Source organism: Carassius gibelio, chromosome B19, assembly GCF_023724105.1.
Source record: "Carassius gibelio isolate Cgi1373 ecotype wild population from Czech Republic chromosome B19, carGib1.2-hapl.c, whole genome shotgun sequence".
Lineage (NCBI taxonomy): Eukaryota > Metazoa > Chordata > Actinopteri > Cypriniformes > Cyprinidae > Carassius > Carassius gibelio.
Genome location: NC_068414.1, coordinates 23,232,913 through 23,252,363, shown reverse-complemented (window position 1 = coordinate 23,252,363; position 19,451 = coordinate 23,232,913). Strand labels below are relative to the sequence as shown.

The 19,451-nt window shown below is 38.9% G+C and overlaps 2 protein-coding genes across 3 annotated transcripts; both read left to right on the top strand.

Annotated features, from left to right (window-relative positions):
• Positions 1-4,798: 4,798 nt before the first annotated feature.
• dclk3 (doublecortin-like kinase 3) lies at positions 4,799-10,956 on the top strand. 2 transcript variants are annotated; one of them, XM_052583748.1, is made up of 5 exons: positions 4,799-4,862; positions 5,669-7,170; positions 7,981-8,113; positions 8,316-8,483; positions 8,782-10,956. In XM_052583748.1, exons 1-5 carry the CDS (start codon positions 4,799-4,801, stop codon positions 9,246-9,248), a joined length of 2,334 nt encoding a protein of 777 aa, XP_052439708.1. In that variant the 3' UTR covers positions 9,249-10,956. The 2 variants fall into 2 exon arrangements, with proteins under 2 accessions (XP_052439708.1, XP_052439707.1); XM_052583747.1 differs by having other exon boundaries at positions 4,857-7,170.
• Positions 10,957-11,852: 896 nt separating this feature from the next.
• On the top strand, positions 11,853-19,073 carry zftraf1 (zinc finger TRAF-type containing 1). Its single transcript, XM_052583754.1, has 4 exons — positions 11,853-12,158; positions 14,829-15,067; positions 16,657-16,868; positions 17,362-19,073. The coding sequence occupies exons 1-4, from the start codon at positions 11,853-11,855 to the stop codon at positions 17,751-17,753; spliced, it is 1,149 nt and encodes a 382-aa protein (XP_052439714.1). The 3' UTR covers positions 17,754-19,073.
• The last annotated feature ends 378 nt before the right edge of the window (positions 19,074-19,451 follow it).

Genomic DNA, 19,451 nt, shown 5'->3' with positions numbered 1-19,451 from the left:
GCCTGTAAGTACGTTTTCATATAAAAAAAAAAAAAATAGCAACTGACCATGTTGTTTGCAGTTTCTCCAACCACAGCATAACAGTTTTTTGCAAAAAATTATATTTAACAACACTGTAAAACTTTTAATGTTTTAAAATTTAACTTTAAGTGAAAGCAGGGATAATCTAAGTCTAAAAATAGGCAAATGAGCAAGCACTATTAAATATCCACCATCGACCCATACACAGAAAGAAAAATAGCGTAGAATCCATTTTCAATCAAAAATTGCTATTACATTTTATAATTATTAAGAAATGTCAAATGGCCAAATACTGCATTAACTGCGAATAATTATTTTTGTAAAATGCACTGTAATATTTTTTTTTTTTTTTACAGTTTAACATTAACTTGACTAAATTTACTTTAAACATTTTTATAGAAAATAAAATATCTAACTTTACTTTTATGAGCCAGTATCTACAAATAACTTTTTTTATCAAATGGTCTGAAGTTGATTTAAGTGAATGCATAAAGTCAGCTCCCCTATATCATTTTGATCAACATATTGTTTTGTCACTGAAAAATCTCAATAATTGTCTTTCTGAGAAATATGTACTACAGTTGTTTAAAAAAAAACATTATTTTGTTTTTACATTTAGCTTTCATTCATTTAGCAGATGCTTTTTGACTAAGTGACTTAAAGTTTGGCTTAGAGAGCAAGAAAGGCAGAGAATGAGAGCGCAGTATGGAGGGGGGAGGAATGATTGATATGGGGGCCAGGGTCAGGCCATATTCTCTTCTCTCTCTGTCTCTTTCTTTTACAAGCCTCTGAGGACATGACCTTATGTCAGAGGACTCTTTCTTCCCACCCTCTAAACTCTTTGATTGGCTGTTCGGCTCACTAAGAAGCAGTTAAGATCTAACCGTATCAGCTGCTGTTTGCACAATAATAACCAAAAACATTGCATCAGTAACGCTAAATGTCTTCCCCAGCCCATCCTTTGAGCCACAAGGCTGTGTCTGTAAGTGAAGCAGCACGGTCTGAAACAGCCAATTGTTTCAGTATGTATACTGTATGTAGAACAGTTTTTCTGTGAGAAGGGTCTGGGCACATAACAAGGTCTGGGATTAATGCTGAACTCTTGAATTTTTTATAATTTGCAACGTTAGGTTGAAGCTTGTTATCAGAGAGCAGCTGTTTTATAGTTCATGAACATTAGACATCTGGTGTAGGTTCTTTTGATCAATAACAGCCTTTAACTAAAACTAAAAGCATTATCAGTAATTAAAATAAAACTGCAATTTAAAAAAAATTACAAAAGCATATAAGAAAATTATATCATACATTTAAATGAAAACTGCAAATATAAAAATAAAAGATAATTCAAAATATTAATGCATATTTTAATAGTAGTATATAAATGATACTAAAATAACACTGTAATTAGGCAAACGATGTCACTAACAACTACCTCTACAATCTATAAAACCCAGCTCATTTCTCTAGAGGTCTTTTTGGAGGAAACGTTCCCGGACGTCCCTGTTCGTACTCATCATTTCCCTGGGAGAACATGATGTGAAACGTTCACACATCCTTTGAAACATGCACCTGTTTGAGCATGTACAAATCCACACAGACTCACACCCTTCACTTTTTCACCTCTCCCAGATATTTACATTTCATTATCTTTATAGATATCAAACTACACCCTGCTAATCTGCAGATTATCATCAACTGACATTATCATCATTAACATTATTAGTTAAAAATACTTCCAGAATTCCATAAAGTTTTTGTTCGTAGTGTTTGTAGTTGTTAGGGAAATAAAAATTAGACTCAAGTGACAAATAAAAGACAATTTGCACTTCAAGTGTTAATAGTACTCTTCCTGCTCTCCCAGTTTTTCCCGTTGGCTTTGGATTCTTGTGTTATTCATATTAAACAAATGATGTCAAATATAGGCCAGTTCTCTCAAAAGGAATTATTATTTAACCTTATGTGTTGTATAACACCACCTCTGGGATGATTTAGAGTATGCAGGTTTTCACATTATACACTAGGTATTTGAACACACACTCATTGAGTGGACTGCCACTGTGTCTAACCCAACACAAATGTGTGACTAAACATGGTATGCAGACTTCATGTGTTATGACATTTGACTCAAACAAGTGGTGGAGAGAAACAGGGGAAAAGAGAGAGGGAATGAGTGAGCGAGTGAGAGGGCAGTTTTAGAGAAAGAGGTGAGATGTCGACCTCCTTTTAAAACATAGATCATGAAATCAAGGTAAACAAAGTCACAAAACAACAGGTCACAAATCCAAGCTCTTTTACTTCAAACTGTAAATACATACATTTCTTGTTGGCATGTCTGTTAGATTCTGTTCGGCAGCATTTAAAGGGGTCATATGACCTTGCTAAAAAGAACATTATTTGGTGTAATTTGGTGTAATGAAATGTGTTCATGCAGTTTAAGATTAAAAAACACATTATTTTCCACATACTGTATATGATTTTTTCTCTTCTATGCCCCGCCTTTCTGAAGCTCATCTGTCTGAAATGCGAGATATACACTGATTGGTCAGCTATTTAGTGCATTGTGATTGGACAAATGCCTCAAGCATGTGACGAAAATGTTACACCCCTCACCATACTGTGATGACATGTGGCGTGACGAGACAAAAACAACGAAAACCCATTACAAATGTGGCATTTATTGCATGCAGTGGGGACGTAAATACTGATTAAAATGACTTACATGGTCTTATTACGCATTGCATTGAATATCGCACTGCGTAAACATAATACCATGTCTGCATTTGTGATCAGAGAAACGACAAACAAGCTCTAACAGTTACTTACATTGTTCAAAACTTGCATTTTAATCATCGGTGGCAAATTCTTTACATATGAAAACGTGCCAGACTTTCTTTGCAAATATGGAACTATCCCATTTTATAGAAACAGGCTCTGAGCTCGGGATTGGCCCAAAAGTGGAGCGCTCCCACCGGAATGGGTCAACCATGAGAAGTTGGGGAAGTGGAGGGACCCCTAAAGATTAGAGCGAATGAAGGTAAGGATGCTTTGATTATTTATAGTGGTTCTCTCTTGTGGTGGTTGGATAGATGGTGCGGTTATTGATAGTGAATTGGCTGCGTTGATTGTCTGTGCGTGCACACATAGCAAATCGCATCATGTGACCCCTTTAAAATTGTTTTGCAGAGTCGGGAATTCAACATGGAGGTCTGCTAACTGTTAATAGACTAACACATTTTTAGTAAACAATAAAAAAATACATAAAACAAAATATATCTTTTTAGACAGAACAAACGGCTTATGCAAAAATAATAATAATAATAATAATACAGCAGGCTACTCTAAGTTTGTAGTACTGTCCAATAATGAAAGCAAATCGCTGTATGATTACCTCTGTATGATGACCGCTGTATGATTACAATTACACTAACTTGTAGCTAATCTATCTAGCCTACATGATGTCCTGCTAAGCTAAATATTAAATTATCCTTCCAATATTAAAATACAAATTCAATTTGCTACAAGTGTAGGCCTAAGTGAATGTCAATAAAGATTTTAATGGTTTTCCAAATATTTTCATCACAACTAAATAAGTAGGCTACTATTGGTAGGATACCACACGCACGTGTCAAGGCGTAGAAAAACCTGGCCTGCGTCCCAATGTGCACGATATCCATCCTAAAGTATATGTGATATTAGTGATTTGCAATACTATTTAGTGCAGATAGGGTAGATGGTGTACTATGCACATTGAGACGCAGGTTTGGTAAATTGATTCCGCGCGCCTCTCCTCCCTGCTTCCACACACTGCCCTCTGATGGACATGTGGATTCAACCCACACACACACACACATTTACAGCTGAACACACACAGCCAGCCAAGCGCAAACACACACACAAAGCCGCGCTGCAGTAACCATGACAATACAGACAGACCTGCAAACACACAGTCTTGAGAAGTTTACATTAATTATACCTTTAACCAAAATAAGGAAGCCAACGAATAAAGGGAGTAGAGTGGAACAGATGCAGCTATAGGTAAGAGAATGTGTGCAGAAGGCATTTGGGAACAGCTAATTGGCTGATTTATTATATTCAGTTGAATCAATTTCTTTCATTGCAGATGTTTAGTCATGATCAACATAATATTCACATAACTTTAACGGTTGCAGAAAAAAATAAAATAAATATTGGCTACATGTGATGCAAGAGGCTAATGTTAATAATAATACATTACATTGTAGTAGAAAAGAAAAATTAGACAGAAAAAATGTCTAAAAAATCCTTGCGAATGTAGATAGGTTTTTGCTAGGCTGTATTTTGTGAGAGAACCTCACAATGGCGAAACATGACGAAAACCCCTCACTAATATAAACCTCTGTGTGTGTGTGTGTGTGTGTGTTAGCTCTCTGTGTGTTACCGGGGAGACGCTCCTGCAGCAGGATGCGGAGTATCCGGTAACGCGCTCGTAGCTTTTCCAAAAGATGCGGCTTCGCGATATCCCCGTGTTACCTCATGTCTGACAGACGCTGATTGAATATTGGCTGCTGCGCACTGTCCGGTTCAAAGCTTTCCATTCAGCGCTGTTTTTTAAACTTTCACGAACCCTCACAGACACTGACAAGTTTCTTTAGAGGTGCGCGTTGATTTCATCATGGCTACAGACTTTTTAACCATTTTGTAAACCCGCCGGACATCTCTGGGACAGTATGGCAAGTGTATCAGACTCATGGGTTTACTGATGCACAAATACTGAAGATACTACGAGCAGTGGAACAAAATGACACCGGCGTGGAACCAGCGACCGGGGCCAGAGCCACCGAGACCCAGATGGGGACTGACAGGTGAGTTTAAATGATCAATAAATAAATACTTTCAATGAAATGGGGCAGTGGCTGTAAAACTTTAACTAGGCCAATTAACTGGTCGACATTTGAAGAATATCCATTAAATGTACCCTGACAAAGAACAAACTAAGCAAATAATAATAATAATAATAATATTTAATCAGATTGAATCGTTTTAATGATGATGAATAATAATGTAATCATTAATACATTTATTTTTTCACAGCATAAAATTAATTTTCACAAATAACTAGGGCTTTGTGAAAAGTAACAAGAACATATTTTAGGTTTAGTAATTAGTTATTTACAGTGGCTTTGCTTTGGTAACACCAAAACACTTTCTAAGTATTGACGTAAAAGTGAAACAGCATCTTTGACTGCTTTAGGTGTTCAATTTCTTAAAGGCTGGTGACCTGTATCCTCCCACTTTAAGATGTATGTTTAGCTAGTACATAAAAAGAAAGAAAGAAAGAAAAACAAGCTGCGTCCAGAGTAAAGTGATCCGGCACGATCAGATTTGATCCTCTTCCGTTACCCCTGGAGCATGAGGTGCAATTTGAGAATCTGCATGTCTCGGCATTGCTCCTCAATACACACCTGCTCTTAATTATTAATGTTGCAAACTTCCTCTTTAATTCGCCTGCGTAAGCTTCGCCCCCCCCCCCCTCCAAAATCTGATATTCCAATTTTGTGTGCTGCACTTTTGATGAACAAAGCATATCTTTGGACACATTTCTGTACTAACAAAAAAAAAAAATGTAGTAATAACAACAGTATACTAAAGACGTGTTTATGTGTTCCAGATCAAAGGATCAAACTGCCAAAATGCCCAAATGCTGCCCCTCGGCTACCTCTTCCATCTTACCTGCACAGGTCCAGACCCCGAAGGCCTCCCCCAGACTTTGGGCCTCCAGAAAGCCCGGTGTATCACTGGGAGGAAGCAGTAGTTCCCAGGGCTAGCGGCTACCATGCCAGACACGCAGAATCAAGCCCAGTGCGCCCACGAATCGTGACCGTGGTGCGGCCGTGCGGACAGGAGAGCATGCGGAAGATCTCACTGCTGTTAAACCGCCGCGCAGTTCAGACATTCGAGCAACTGATGGCAGATGTGTCCGAGGCGCTTGGCTTCCCCTGCTGGAACAACGCTCGAATACGACGACTCTTTAGCCCTGCTGGGCGAGAAATCCACAGCCTAGCTGACTTCTTCCGCTTCGACCATGCCTTCTTGGCCTTTGGGAACAGCCGACCGACTCTTGACGAGGTACATGCAGCACTAGATGAGTTGTATCCAGAAAACCCCAGCCATTGCGAACACCTGCTGAGAGTATGGGAGCGTATCCTGAGACCCAAGGCCACAAAGGCGGATAGTGGTTTCCATGATGATGACGCCGGAGCCATGATTTCCATACCTACGGTACATGATCAACAGGTAAACCAACCGGTTGTCAACAACTTGCAGCCTGTTGGAAGGCAAAAAGATAAGGTGAGGAGAGAAAAGCAGAGAGAACTGTGGAGGAGGAGAGGAGACCTGCAGAAAGAAGATGACAAGGAGATAAAGAAGGAGGAAGGAAAGAGAGAAGCTATTTACTGCCGAAGCTATCGAGGATGTGGCCCACCTATACCTCCAATCAGAAGCAGTCAATGTTCTCAACCAGACAGGCCAAGTAACCACAGTAATAAAAGTACTTCATCTCAGAATAATATGGAAAAAACACAACAAAGATCACTGAAAGCGGACAGGCATGTTGCCAATACAAAGTCAAGGCCAGCTGTTCCTCAAAACCGGGATAAAGATCTCAATTTGGAGACAATAACGGAGCAGGACATTATTAAGCAGGAAACAGTTGAACAGAAAGACTTACAGAGTCACATACTGGCTGATGGGGCCAAAGTGTCTCTGGAGGACATTGAGCGCTGCTATGATATGGGCCGTGTGGTAGGAGACGGGAACTTTGCGGTGGTCAGGGAGTGCCGTGTGAGAGGCCTGGCTGAAACGTTCGCTATGAAGATTGTGGACAACACAAAGCTGCAGGGACGCGGCCACATGATTCAGAATGAGATCGCTCTGCTGCGTAGTCTGGAACATCCTCGCCTCATACAGCTGTTTCGTTCTCATCACACGGACACCCATGTTTACCTGCTGATGGAGCTGGTGACCGGTGGAGACCTGTTTGATGCTATCACTCAGAACGGCAGGTTTACTGAGCCAAGTGCTGCATGCATGATCAGAGACATCAGTCAGGCTCTGGAATACATCCACAGCAAGAGCATCGCACACAGAGACATCAAACCTGAAAACCTACTGGTAAGAGTGACTCAAGACTAGTGTCATTTAAATATATTTCATATTTCAAATTAACTTTTTTGTGCGTTTTGTGTTTTTGTCATTTGTAATAGTTTTTTTGTATATATTTGAAAAAAAAATGGTGTATGAATTTCAGTCAAATTGCTATGAATTAAAAATAATAAATACTTATATATTGAATAAAACATGAAATATGGAAACAGATAGACTGAAATGCTCCAATAATCTTTAATTTATCATTTAGATTTAGATTACATTTTTATTTGTTATTTTAGTAGCATTTTTTTTTTTTATTTTAGTACTTTAGTACTAACATTAACTACTTCAACTTAAAATTAGCTTTCAGTTTAAATCTGAATTTTTCATGTGTTATTTTTATTTTATTTTATTTCAACTGAATCGTTGCAAGTAGCTACATTAGGAATCGGCGAATCATTAATAACATAAGCTACATAGTATGGGAATTGTGAATGTGTTCATTTTCATAAAACATCTGAACAAATCAATGAAATGAAACTGATCTGACCTTTCAAAACTGTATATGAGAGCAAACTGTTTAAGATGAACCTATTTATAAGAGTCGGACTTCTTGACGAGAAGGATTGTTTGGTGAGCACGTGCTATTATTCCCTCAGGATGTACAGTTTGTTCGCGCTACAGCGCCACTCGTTGGAAAACGTAGCTCAGTACTTTGCAACCAGCTACTTTGTTATTCATCATTTTGAAAATTGGACATGTATTCAAAAAGAGTATAAGATAATATATAATATTCAGCTCATATCATAACTCTTTTTTGTTTCTGATTTTTAGGTACAGCGTGATGGCAATGGATGCTTGAATCTAAAGTTGGCTGATTTTGGATTAGCCATGGTGGTAACGGAGCCAGTGTTCACAGTCTGTGGCACACCTACATATGTTGCTCCAGAGATACTTGCTGAGACAGGTAATGTCTGTACATTTAGAAAAGCTGGGACTGGTTGGGCAAAAAAAAGTAAAAAAATAAAAAAATAAAACCTGAGCTGCAGCTCTGTCCTAAATCTCAAACACTAAGGTTTAAAACTATTAGTATCATGATCTGACACTAACATTTGACAAGATATTTCATATGTTCAGCTATGCATGTGTATATGTCTATGTATGAGCAGGTTACGGTGTTGGAGTAGACGTTTGGGCGATGGGTGTCATACTGTTTGTCCTGCTGAGCGGGTTTCCTCCATTCCGCAGTCCAGATCGTAATCAAGAGGAACTATTCCGTCTCATCCAGAAAGGAGAAGTCCACTTTCTGTCCCCGTACTGGGATAATGCATCTGAGGGTGAGATACTGAACTCCAGCATTTGACCACCGTACAAAGAAAGTGACTTAAGTGTTAGATCAATCGAAAAAGTAAAGTCTGTCATCATTTAATCAATCCCATATTGTTTTTAAACTCGTATGACATACTTTCTTTCAAGAAGCTCCATTACAGTTTCTGTGCTTTATTCAAAGGTGGAGTAAATGAGAGAATTTTCAGTTTTGGGCCGTTGGACTATTCTATTTAACCATTCATATATTGTCTAATTTAGATGCTGTAATCTAGAAATATGATAAGTGCTGATATATGTGTTTTGCAGGGGCTAAAGCTCTAGTCAGAGGTTTGCTGGAGGTCAACCCGAAAAGGCGTTTGACAGCTAGTCAAACCCTGCAGCACGACTGGCTTCAGCACGCAACAGCACCAAAAGAGCATAAGGGGGCGATAAAAGCCACTGACTCCACAGCTGAGAGGCGCAACCAGCAGAAACTGAGCAGACAGGTGGAAAGTGGTGAAAATAAGAGTGATTCTAGCAAACCAGAATCGTTGGCAGAGAAATGTCATGCAGCACAGATTTACGAGAACATACTAAATAATAATAATTATGAACCAGATATTAACATGTATGAAAGAGACCAGCAAATTCAAGAGATTGATAATATGACAAGCAATCAACAAAATGCATGCCATGCAGAAGACACCACCACCACAAACAAGCAATATACCACGGATCAGCATAAACCTGAGAAACCAGCACAGCAAGAAGATATTGACACAAAACAAGAGTGACCTGCTGAGAAACGAGCTAGTTATGGACAGTGAAGACTGAAGAAGCCAGCAAAAACAAGTAAACTAGTAGAAACCAATGATGTATGAAAAGACTAAGAGTCAGAACTAAACAAGCCATGTGAAACATAAGGAACACCTGAGAAAAAATATAACTAACAAACAATATACTCCGTAGTAAACAACATCTTTCTCATACTCTCAAACCTATACTCTTAGCACTGATTCTGACTGAGAATTCACTTTTTAAATCTGCACTGATCTCCTCATTTCTGCACTCATTATGGAGGAAAATCTGCTGAATTAGTGTAAATATGGTTAAATGTTTTCAAAGGCGCTCACAGTGCACTCTTCTTTGCAGCTTAAGGTATAATTCAATATTTAAAAAACAAATTCTGTATAAATTCTGTGTGTGCTTGCAGATCACTAATGAAATGTGATATCAAAGTAACTATTATTAAGAGATATTATTTACTGACTAGAGGCAGAAGGACAATTGATGTTGTAATGTTGTTTTAGTATGTAAAAGCCTCAGATTAACCTATCTTTATCTGTGTTATTTTAAAAGAAAGACATTTCAAGAACTAATTTAGTTTTTTAATATGTATCGGTCAAGCTTGGCCTCTGCCAATGTTTGTGGGAATGTTAGTTGGTTAGACTAGCTAGTAATAATCTAAAATTATTTAGTATTATTTGCCTTTGCATGTCTCATGTCATGCATTTATATTGCACATCTTTAAATTTGTTCAGTCTTTTTAACCCCCCCCCCCCCCTTTTTTTTTTGGTTAAAATTGTTTTGCAAATCTTTTTGAAACATTATGATTACTGTGTTAATGTTAAATGTTTTAAACTGTAGGTTCAGACAATTAAAGTTTATTAGCTGTTCGGTCAAAAGATTCTAAACATTGTTGAGTAAAATAATGTTTTTTTTTATGATAAAAATGTTTATTTTCTTACTTCTGTTCATCTTTTAACACTTACAATTTCTGAGATATCAAGTTGTTCAGAGTAATTATTAATGAATAAAGCCTTTGTCCTTGTCAGGTGACTTCAGTCTTTCAACCTTCATGGTGGCGTGTCTCAAAACAAGCCCAAAGTTGTAAAATTAGCTATTTTAAGTGTACTACAGTTGTACTGTGCAAATAAAAAAAATATTAATCTCAGCTTCATTACTAATACCTTATGTATTACAAAGCTGTATGGGTATTAAAAGTCAAACTTTTTAGTATCCGGTCCAGTGATCAGGAAGAAGCATACACACACACACACACACACACTCCCATCCCCCCAGTGAAACACACAGCTCATTCAGACTGGGCAGTTAAGACTGACAGCTGTCTTGACCAAACTAGTCCATCATAGAACTCGACATTTGATTGGCTGAGGCCGTTCCCCCCTCCCCCCGGGGCTAGTTCTAGTTTGGGGTCAAAGTAAAATTAATAAAGAAATAAAAATAAATTAAAATACCACACTTTACATTTTTCAAACCTACATACCAGATCAAATAATTTATTCGGGTCTTGCATTCAATATTTTGTCAAGTACGATCATTCTGAACGATGACCCACGATGACGTTGCCATTTTGTCGCATATGAGGGGTGTTAGGGAATTTTGACCAAGGTATGAATATGTTTTGTCATCTATTAGTCTTACTTTAATATATAACCACCATGGCAATAATACGAATAACTAGCATAGTAAAATTGCAAATAACTGTACTGACAAAATCAAGGATCCCACTATCCAATAACAAAAGTTTTTGGTCACCTTTCTCTTAGAAAAGCTTCAGCCATGACCCGCAGGAGGCCGATGCGCATGCGCAAAGCATAGCTCTTTAAATATCCCCAGTCATCTGATGAAGCACAACATTTGCTCCAGCCAATCAGAGAGCGCGAAAGAGAAGGGCAGAGCGGCCATTATTACTAGTGGCGACGCATTCACGGACAGATCAATAACGGTCGATGGTATTCGCCTGATGTTCACCCCGCTCCGAGTAAACCGAGCGCGGATAGGCGGAATCAGAGAGGGACAGTTGGACAGGGGTAGAGGAGGAGACAGACAGGAAAAAAACAAAGATGGCTGTGTAGATTAAGAGAAGGATCATCGAAGAGACTCTGCAGCAAACTGATAACTTTTAGGCTTTCGAGCGAACCCGGATCGTGTCCGAGTGTTTCGGTTGTGATCGGAAGGTGGACCGGAGGAATAGAGCCCGGCTTGGTCTCGGAGAGTCGCTGTGCGCGTGCTGTCACGGCGGATAACGGCACTAAACAACAGCCTGTTGTTTTGTTGAGTCTTCGCTGTTTTTTTCTCCCTCTTCACAAGCTGAGAGCTGAAGCTTACCTGAGATCGATCCAAAAAATCCATGCACGCCAAACCGCAGTAAAACACAGATGAATTTATATACACTGTCCCATAACTTACTGTCAAATTACCCAAAATTGACCTATTTGAACTGACGCTTGATGGTTTACAACTGAGTGCATTGTTGGCTGTTCAGACCCCCATCATTACAGGCCGAGTAGCTTGAGAAACACTGGAAATCTCACCCCGACTATCAGCGGATCCTGTGCTCGGTCAAGCCCAAATATCCCCGGTGACTCAGTCGGATGTCTTCGATGGAAGAGCGGATGGAATTAGGCGTCGCGGCCGCGCCAGGCTCCTCATCTTCGGGTCTGGGTGTCGGTCCTGTGGGGGGCGCCCTGGACGCTGGCCCGGGCAGCGCAGGACTGGCAGGTATCCAGGAGGAGTCCGGTGTGCGGAGAGACGGCGCTGGTTCCGAGCCCGACCCGGACGCGCCGCCCAAGAAGCGCGTGAGGCTGCAGGAAGGAGAAGCGGGGAAGCTCGAGGAGCGCCTGTACTCTGTGCTGTGCTGCACGGTGTGTCTGGACCTGCCTAAAGCCTCGGTGTACCAGGTAAACAACGCCATTATGAAGCTTACTGTGCCGAGAAATCCTTATGCACGATGTGTATATATATATCATAAACACAATGCAAATATAAAAGTTCATAATAACACACATGCTCTTGGAATGCAAGATATACAGTCCGTTATTATAGATATGAGACAAAGGGGGTTATAATTGTGAATCTTTTTGTCATTGTGATTGTTTGTCTATTGTTTGTCTATTTCTAAACAAAATGGGTGATTATACACTGTCTGTGACTCATCGTGTGTGATTAAATGTCTAATAAAATGCTTATTCATACATTTGGCATTTCAGGTACGGTGTTTCATTTTTTTTAAGAGCTGGTATGAAGTTATCTTTTGTAGACTTCAGATGTAATACTGACCTGAGCAGCTGTTTTTTTTTGCCTTCAAAGGCAAACATGACAATTAGGGTGGTCACATGACTTGTTTAACCCAATCACCTCTGGCTTCTCCTGATCACCCCTCCCCCAAATATGCACCCCATATAATCCCTCTGAAGCCACATGCTAAACCAGCTGTAAAAGAACTTCCTCTCATGCTTTCACACACTTGGTTGTGGTGTTTGCATACCATTGTTAACATTCTGTGTCCATTTATTAATTTAATGTGTTTTGATAATTGAATAAATCCAAAATAAAGTTTGTTTGAGCATGTTTCAATGTGATGATTGCGGCACTGACTGGCCTATATTGAAACTAGGGAGGAAATTTTAGACATACAAATGAAACGATGCATAATATACACCGACATCCTCTCACACTGACCCCTAAAAGTAGCATGTGATTCAGGGAGATTGTGTCACACTGCATCAGCGCTGTCAAGCTCATGCCATGTAATCCGTTTATTACTGAGTCAGGATTTGAATCCCATCAAATGAGGCGAACATGTGCACACCCTGAAGCAAACCAAACAAGCCTGGTAGAACTCAAATCAGCTGCTCACTGAATTAATCAAACATAGACTTGACACTGCAGTTTACCTCCAGTGATCTACATTTACATTTAGTCGTTTAGCAGATGCTTTTATCCAAAGCAACTTACAAATTAGGACAATGGAAGCAATCAAAATCAACTAAAGAGCAATGATATCCAAGTGCTATAACAAGTTTCAGTTAGTTTAACACAGTACACATAGCAAAGATTAACAAAAATAATTTTATAATAAAAAAAGAATAGAGCAAGCTATTGTTAGAGGCCTTTTTAGCCTTTGGTAATTGTATAATAAATAAAAAAGAAAACCGATCGAATACAAAAAGATTAGAGAAGCTAAATAGAGTGCAAGTCTGCTATAGATCCGCTGGTGAATTAGCAACGCTACTAACAGTTATTCAAAGGAAACTATGAATTAATCATGAATAGAATAGTCTGTGTAACTGTAGTTAACTAAAACTAAATGTATTAAAATCATTTCTGTTAACGGAAGCTAAAATATATTTTTTATATGAAAAATGAAATGCAATTTAGAATATTTGTTTTGGCGGCTAAAATAACATAAGTTGAAGTATTAAAATTACTAAAACTAAAATAAAGCTAAATAGAAATTTAATCATTTTCATTAGTTTTTGTTTTTATTTTTATAAAATAAAAAACAAAATATAAAAAATCTAATTGAAAATAAAAATTGAGTTGTGGCATAAAATGGAGAAAGTATTGTATTCATTAACAAATTATGTTTTTGTTATATGTATTTTTACATCATCCTTGATACATGTACTTACTATAACAGTAAATTAAGCATAATTACATGCAACTAACTCTAAACCAAATCCTAATCCCATAGTAAATTCAAGCTGTTAGTTGATATATTCCGTATTTAAATGTTTAATTACACTGTAACAAGGACAACTTAAAATAAAGTATGAACTGAAATTGCTTTGTTAGACACAAATAAGATAAAGGCAACTGACGACGAGTACATTTTTATACAAGGAATGAAAGGTTTTGAATTCGTAATAACTCTCTCTTACCATAAAGAGGTCTTTTCTATTATTATTATTATTCTTTTTCCCATTAAGATCCACTTGAGCAAAAGTGCTAAGCATTTTCTCTGTGCTGAAATGCTCTGCACATACTGTTAATTTCAAACTGAAATGAATTGGGTTCTTGCTAAAAGAAAAAAGAGAAAAACTTCAGTGACTCTTTGATAATCTTTGGGATCTTTATAGAAGTGTATTCAGAGCAGAAGCCACCACACACAGGGGGAACAGCCCAAGGTTTGACAAGTATTGTTTTTACATTAATTTTGATTATACTTAGTTGTGTTTAGGAATAATAATGACCTTATTACCTCACAGTGACTTGGCACCCAGTAGGCTTCACTGATGTGTAAACGTGGACATCTACGTGTTGATGCATTTCATTAGTGATGCAATGTATGTAATGCTTCTAAGTAAAATGTCTTTCCCTGTGATATGATCTCTTTAAAGATGAACATGCTGTCATTGCCACAATATATTTCAGCGGTTGTACAGATGCAGCCAAATTGAGGTTCTTTATTTCGCCTTAAACCATTCAGGAAACTACTACTTTGTGTTTACAAGAACAGTACATTTATTAAAAACACGCTCCTTGGGAAGAACACATACATTGTGTTTGGCGTAAAAACCCTTTGTGAAAATGTTTCAGCTCTGTGAAGATGTGTGCTCTCATTTCAGTGTACAAATGGGCACCTGATGTGCGCAGGCTGCTTCATCCACCTGCTTGCTGACGCGCGTCTAAAAGAGGAGCAGGCCACGTGTCCCAACTGCCGCTGTGAGATCAGTAAGAGTCTGTGTTGCAGGAACCTAGCGGTGGAGAAAGCCGTGAGTGAACTGCCTTCTGAGTGCAGCTACTGCCTCAAACAGTTCCCTCGCTCCAGCCTCGAGCGCCATCAAACAGAGGAGTGCCAGGACAGGTACTGTTGACCCCGAATCAGCCAGATTATGTACAACATATATGTAAAGCCAAAGGGGTGAATTCACTAAATAGCTGTCCCACTCTTTTTTCAGCACAAAACGCCTACTTTAAGTGTAAATTCGTATTGCTATGGATTATGATCGTTCAAATGAGTTTTTATCCTAAAGGCCAGTGCTAATTAAAGTTTGCATAAAATGGAAATTGCAACCGTTTTTGCTTAACTTTTTATAACGTTTATCCAAATGATGCAGCTTCTCAAATGAGAAACAAATAAGGGGACTTGCATTTGTCCATCGGGAATTGATTAGACTGTTGCCGTTCACTAATTTTTGCGATCGTTTCTTGTGAGTGACAGGTTGCTGGAGGGGAAGGATTGAAACTCATCTGGCCAGTGGACAGCTGTTTTTGTCCAGCCCTTGTACTGGTGTTTGTCATGGGAGAGGAGATGTCTTTGCAAGGCGACGAGAATGTTGATTAAAGATTATGAAGATGCATGGCTTTTTTTTAAAGAAACAATTATAAATCTTTTATAATAAATACTACAAAATTGTCCATTTTGATTTCAGGGTCACAATGTTGTGCTATTACAATTTGCAAAAAGCAGTCAACGTTTTGTTTAAAAGTGAAGTTTGTGTCTGTTTTAGTGAAATGTAATGAAAATAAATTTAAAACTGAACTTTATAAGTGATGCAACCGGGAACAAATCCAGACATGATTACAAGCAAACATTTAGCTATGTAAAAAAGATTTGTCAGAAGATGCTTTTTAAGCTCGAATTTTTCAGAGTAATATGACTTTGGTGCAACTATGTAATTTCAATCAGTGGTGGCAAATGGTTTAAACTGTTTAGTGAATTCTCCTATTCCTCATTTATTCATAAAGACAAATATATTCGACTTGGACTATACAAGGCTCATGCATCCACTCAGAAAATAAAAGTCTCTTCAAAATTCGATATAACTGTAATATTAATTATAAACAGGGCTTGAAAACTATTTTTTTTTAAACAATTATCTTTGCCTATAAAAGGCTCATAATAATAATAATAAAGTGCAGCATTTTCTTTACTCAAAAATAAATAAACGGCTGCGTCTGGACAAAAAGCGGTGCTCGAACACACCACACAGACTTCTCCAGACTGCAAACTAACATCTGCGCCTGCATGAGAGGAACTAGCTGTCCGTATCAGCAGCTTTTAATACTATATATTTGTCATTCAAAAGGAGAAACTGAAACAAAATACGAGATAAATGCAGATATATGAAACAATAATAAAGATTAACGAAGCTGATATAGGGAATGTTCTTGGTGTGGATAGGCCTTTATAGTCACATTTAGCAGATTAGAGCTGGGTGTTAATATATTTCACATTTTGCAATGATGTAAATAATCAAGCATTTGAGATATGGTATTATTGTACATATCATCTTATGTGAGTGTCCTATAAGGATGCGTGTAGTTGGAAAAGTTTATCAGAGATAATATAGCTTTCACAAATGATTTACTTGATTCAATGCTTATTCATTTTACACTTGATCTTTAGAGATGATGGTTGGACGTTTCTTTAATGATTTCTATTGGAAATAGAGTGACGCAGTGCAAGTACAAGCGGATTGGCTGCCCGTGGAAGGGTCCGTTCCATGAGCTCAGCGCTCATGAGGCAGAGTGTTCCCACCCATCCAAAACCGGCATGGAGCTGATGGGCATCCTGGACGAGATGGACCAGAGCCATCGCAGAGAGCTACAGCTCTACAACAGCATCTTTAGCCTGCTGTGCTTTGAGAAGATCGGTTTTACAGGTACATAGAAAACCTTAAAGGAAATCAGTCACCAAAAAGGAAAATTTGCTGAAAATGCACCCAACCCTAAGCCATCCAAGGTGTAGATTGGTTTATTTATTCATTGAATCAGATTTGGAGAAATTCAGCAGTACACTATTTTCACTTCACAATACATTTATCGGTTATTGTGATGTTTTTATCAGTTGTTTGGACTCTCATTCTGACGGGACACACATTCACTGCAGAGGATCCTTTAGCAAGTAAAGCTGTGATGCTAAATTTCTCCAAATCTGTTCTGATGAAGAAATTCATCTACATCTTGGATAGCCTGAAAGCTGGAATACATTTTCAGCCAATTAAAATTACAGGGTGAACTATTCTTGTTTGTGTTCTTTAACATGGTTCTAGAACTTGAATATTATTTTGCTACAGGACAATTGCTTGATTTAAAGTGCTGAAATCTGGGCTGAAGTAAGCTAATAACCTGTAATCTTATTTGTCTTTGCTCAAGAGGTTCAGTTCCGGCCGTACCGCACCGACGACTTCATCACGCGACTTTACTATGAGACACCGCGCTTCACAGTGTTAAACCAGACCTGGGTGCTGAAGGCACGGGTCAACGACTCAGAGCGCAACCCCAACCTGTCCTGCAAACGCACGCTGTCCTTCCAGCTCATCCTGAAGAGCAAAGTGAACTCTGCCCTGGAGTGCTCTTTCCTGCTCCTGAAGGGCCCGTACGATGATGTGAAAATCAAACCTGTCATCCAGCACCACGTCTTCTCCAACGACGCCAATGAAACAGAGTACGCCCTGCTGCCCATCAGCGACAGCGTGGAGTGCAACAAGCTGCTGGCTGCCAAAAACATCAACCTCCGCCTCTTCATCTTTCAGATCCAGAAATAGAGGCACGAGACGACAGATGGAAGAAACGGATCAGAAGACAGTAGGAGGAAGAGGGGATGGTGTGAACAAAGAAGAAGCAAAGAGGGGAGACGAGCACCACAGAACCACAGATACCTCTACGGGAGCAAAAGAAGGATGAATACGACCCATCAGTACTGCAGTAGATTGTTTGTTTGTGTGCGAGTGTGTGTGTGTGTGTGTGTGTGTTGTTGCTGGTTAGCTTTCAGACCCTCTACGGCCAAAACGAAGTTAACAGTTTCACCCAACACCCTGCAGAGTGGGACAGGCCGGAATGAACAACACCAAGAGTCTGAGACTGTATTTGTGTGTTTTTTTGGGCCTGTTTGTGTGGATGTCAAGTCAGTGAAGACCAACAAAGATGAGTGATGTAAGGAACAAGGCCGAGCGAGCGCTAGAGATAGAGACCGGTGTAGTGCAGCCAATCATTCAGGCAGCGTTCAACTCTGCGTTTGTTTGTTTTCACTCAGTTTTCAGACCTTCCTCTCGAGGCTTACCCACACACGCTGCGGCACAGTGGCCACAACTGCTTTAAGTGTATTTTTGTATCTGAAGGTGGCCATTTTCATTGAAGCGCTGCAGTACAGTCAAGCTGAACAAAATGGCTGCTGAACCCACAACCCGAAAAATGCGATTTGCATGTTTTTAGTTTTTCAGTGTGCTCTCTGGAACCGGTTTTAGTTGCGTAGCATCACAGCCTTGTAATCTAACTTAGGTTTGACCTTATTAACACATTTATTTATTAACCTGTGAATCTTGCCTTTTCCCCCCTTCCTGTGAATTTTCCTCATTATCTTGTCCTGTTCAACCCCCCTGGTTTGTGAACACAGGTACTCACTTCATGATGTCATTGGCTTATAGATATTTATATTTATTGCTTTTATTTAACCTGTATTAATTCATGAGGTAACAGACATTTCTCACTCACTGCGAGACTGGAAAGATCTGATTTTGAGCCATTGTTATAAACCCCTTCCCTTTTTCCACCCTCATCCACATAAACACTCGCACACACACACAAAAAAACCTTCTTTCATACCTTCATTAAACACACACACACACAGAAAGCTGGGGGTTACGAAAGAGCCAATGGGGTAATCGGATCTCAGTTCGGATGAAAGTGGCTGTGACTTAGTTTTGACATACTTGAATTGATGAACGACAGAACTACAAACAGTTTAGCTGATCTAGGAGAGACTCACTTCTGATTAGAGTTTAGTTTAAACTGTTTCTGCATTCAAAAGCTTTTAATTCTCACTCTGGCTGTATATGTGCCTTTCTATTAAAGCTCATTTAAACATGTCACTGCTTTCTTTCTTGACTACTTGTTGACAAACAACACTGATAAAGGCATGATTAAAACCGTAATTTACTAAAGGTCAACATATCTTGTAATGTGGATAACAAACCACGTGCTTTTTATTTAAAAGGGACAATTTAGCCCTTCAAATTAAAGTTATGTCCACGTTTACTCACCCTCGTGTTGTTCCACACCTGTCTGACTTTTTCAACTGTGTGGGTCGGACACTGCTGTCCGAATGAATCAAACTGAATCGCGAATAATTTCAGTTTTAAACAGTTGATACTAGAAACAGGTCTGCCGAAATATGAATGATCATGAATATCGAAGGTATCTTCATTGTTTTTATATTTAAAATTGCACTGCTGCTGCCTTACGAT

What these genes read in the sequence shown, in the direction of transcription:
- dclk3 (XM_052583747.1), top strand. Translation starts at nt 5,479, where the DNA reads ATGTTGCAAACTTCCTCTTTAATTCGCCTGCGTAAGCTTCGCCCCCCC. An exon ending in TCAAACCTGAAAACCTACTG is followed by an intron (nt 7,171 to 7,980) that starts GTAAGAGTGACT and finishes TCTGATTTTTAG; the next exon opens with GTACAGCGTGATGGCAATGG. An exon ending in CTGGGATAATGCATCTGAGG is followed by an intron (nt 8,484 to 8,781) that starts GTGAGATACTGA and finishes TGTGTTTTGCAG; the next exon opens with GGGCTAAAGCTCTAGTCAGA.
- zftraf1 (XM_052583754.1), top strand. Translation starts at nt 11,853, where the DNA reads ATGTCTTCGATGGAAGAGCGGATGGAATTAGGCGTCGCGGCCGCGCCA. An exon ending in CTAAAGCCTCGGTGTACCAG is followed by an intron (nt 12,159 to 14,828) that starts GTAAACAACGCC and finishes CTCTCATTTCAG; the next exon opens with TGTACAAATGGGCACCTGAT. An exon ending in ACAGAGGAGTGCCAGGACAG is followed by an intron (nt 15,068 to 16,656) that starts GTACTGTTGACC and finishes TATTGGAAATAG; the next exon opens with AGTGACGCAGTGCAAGTACA.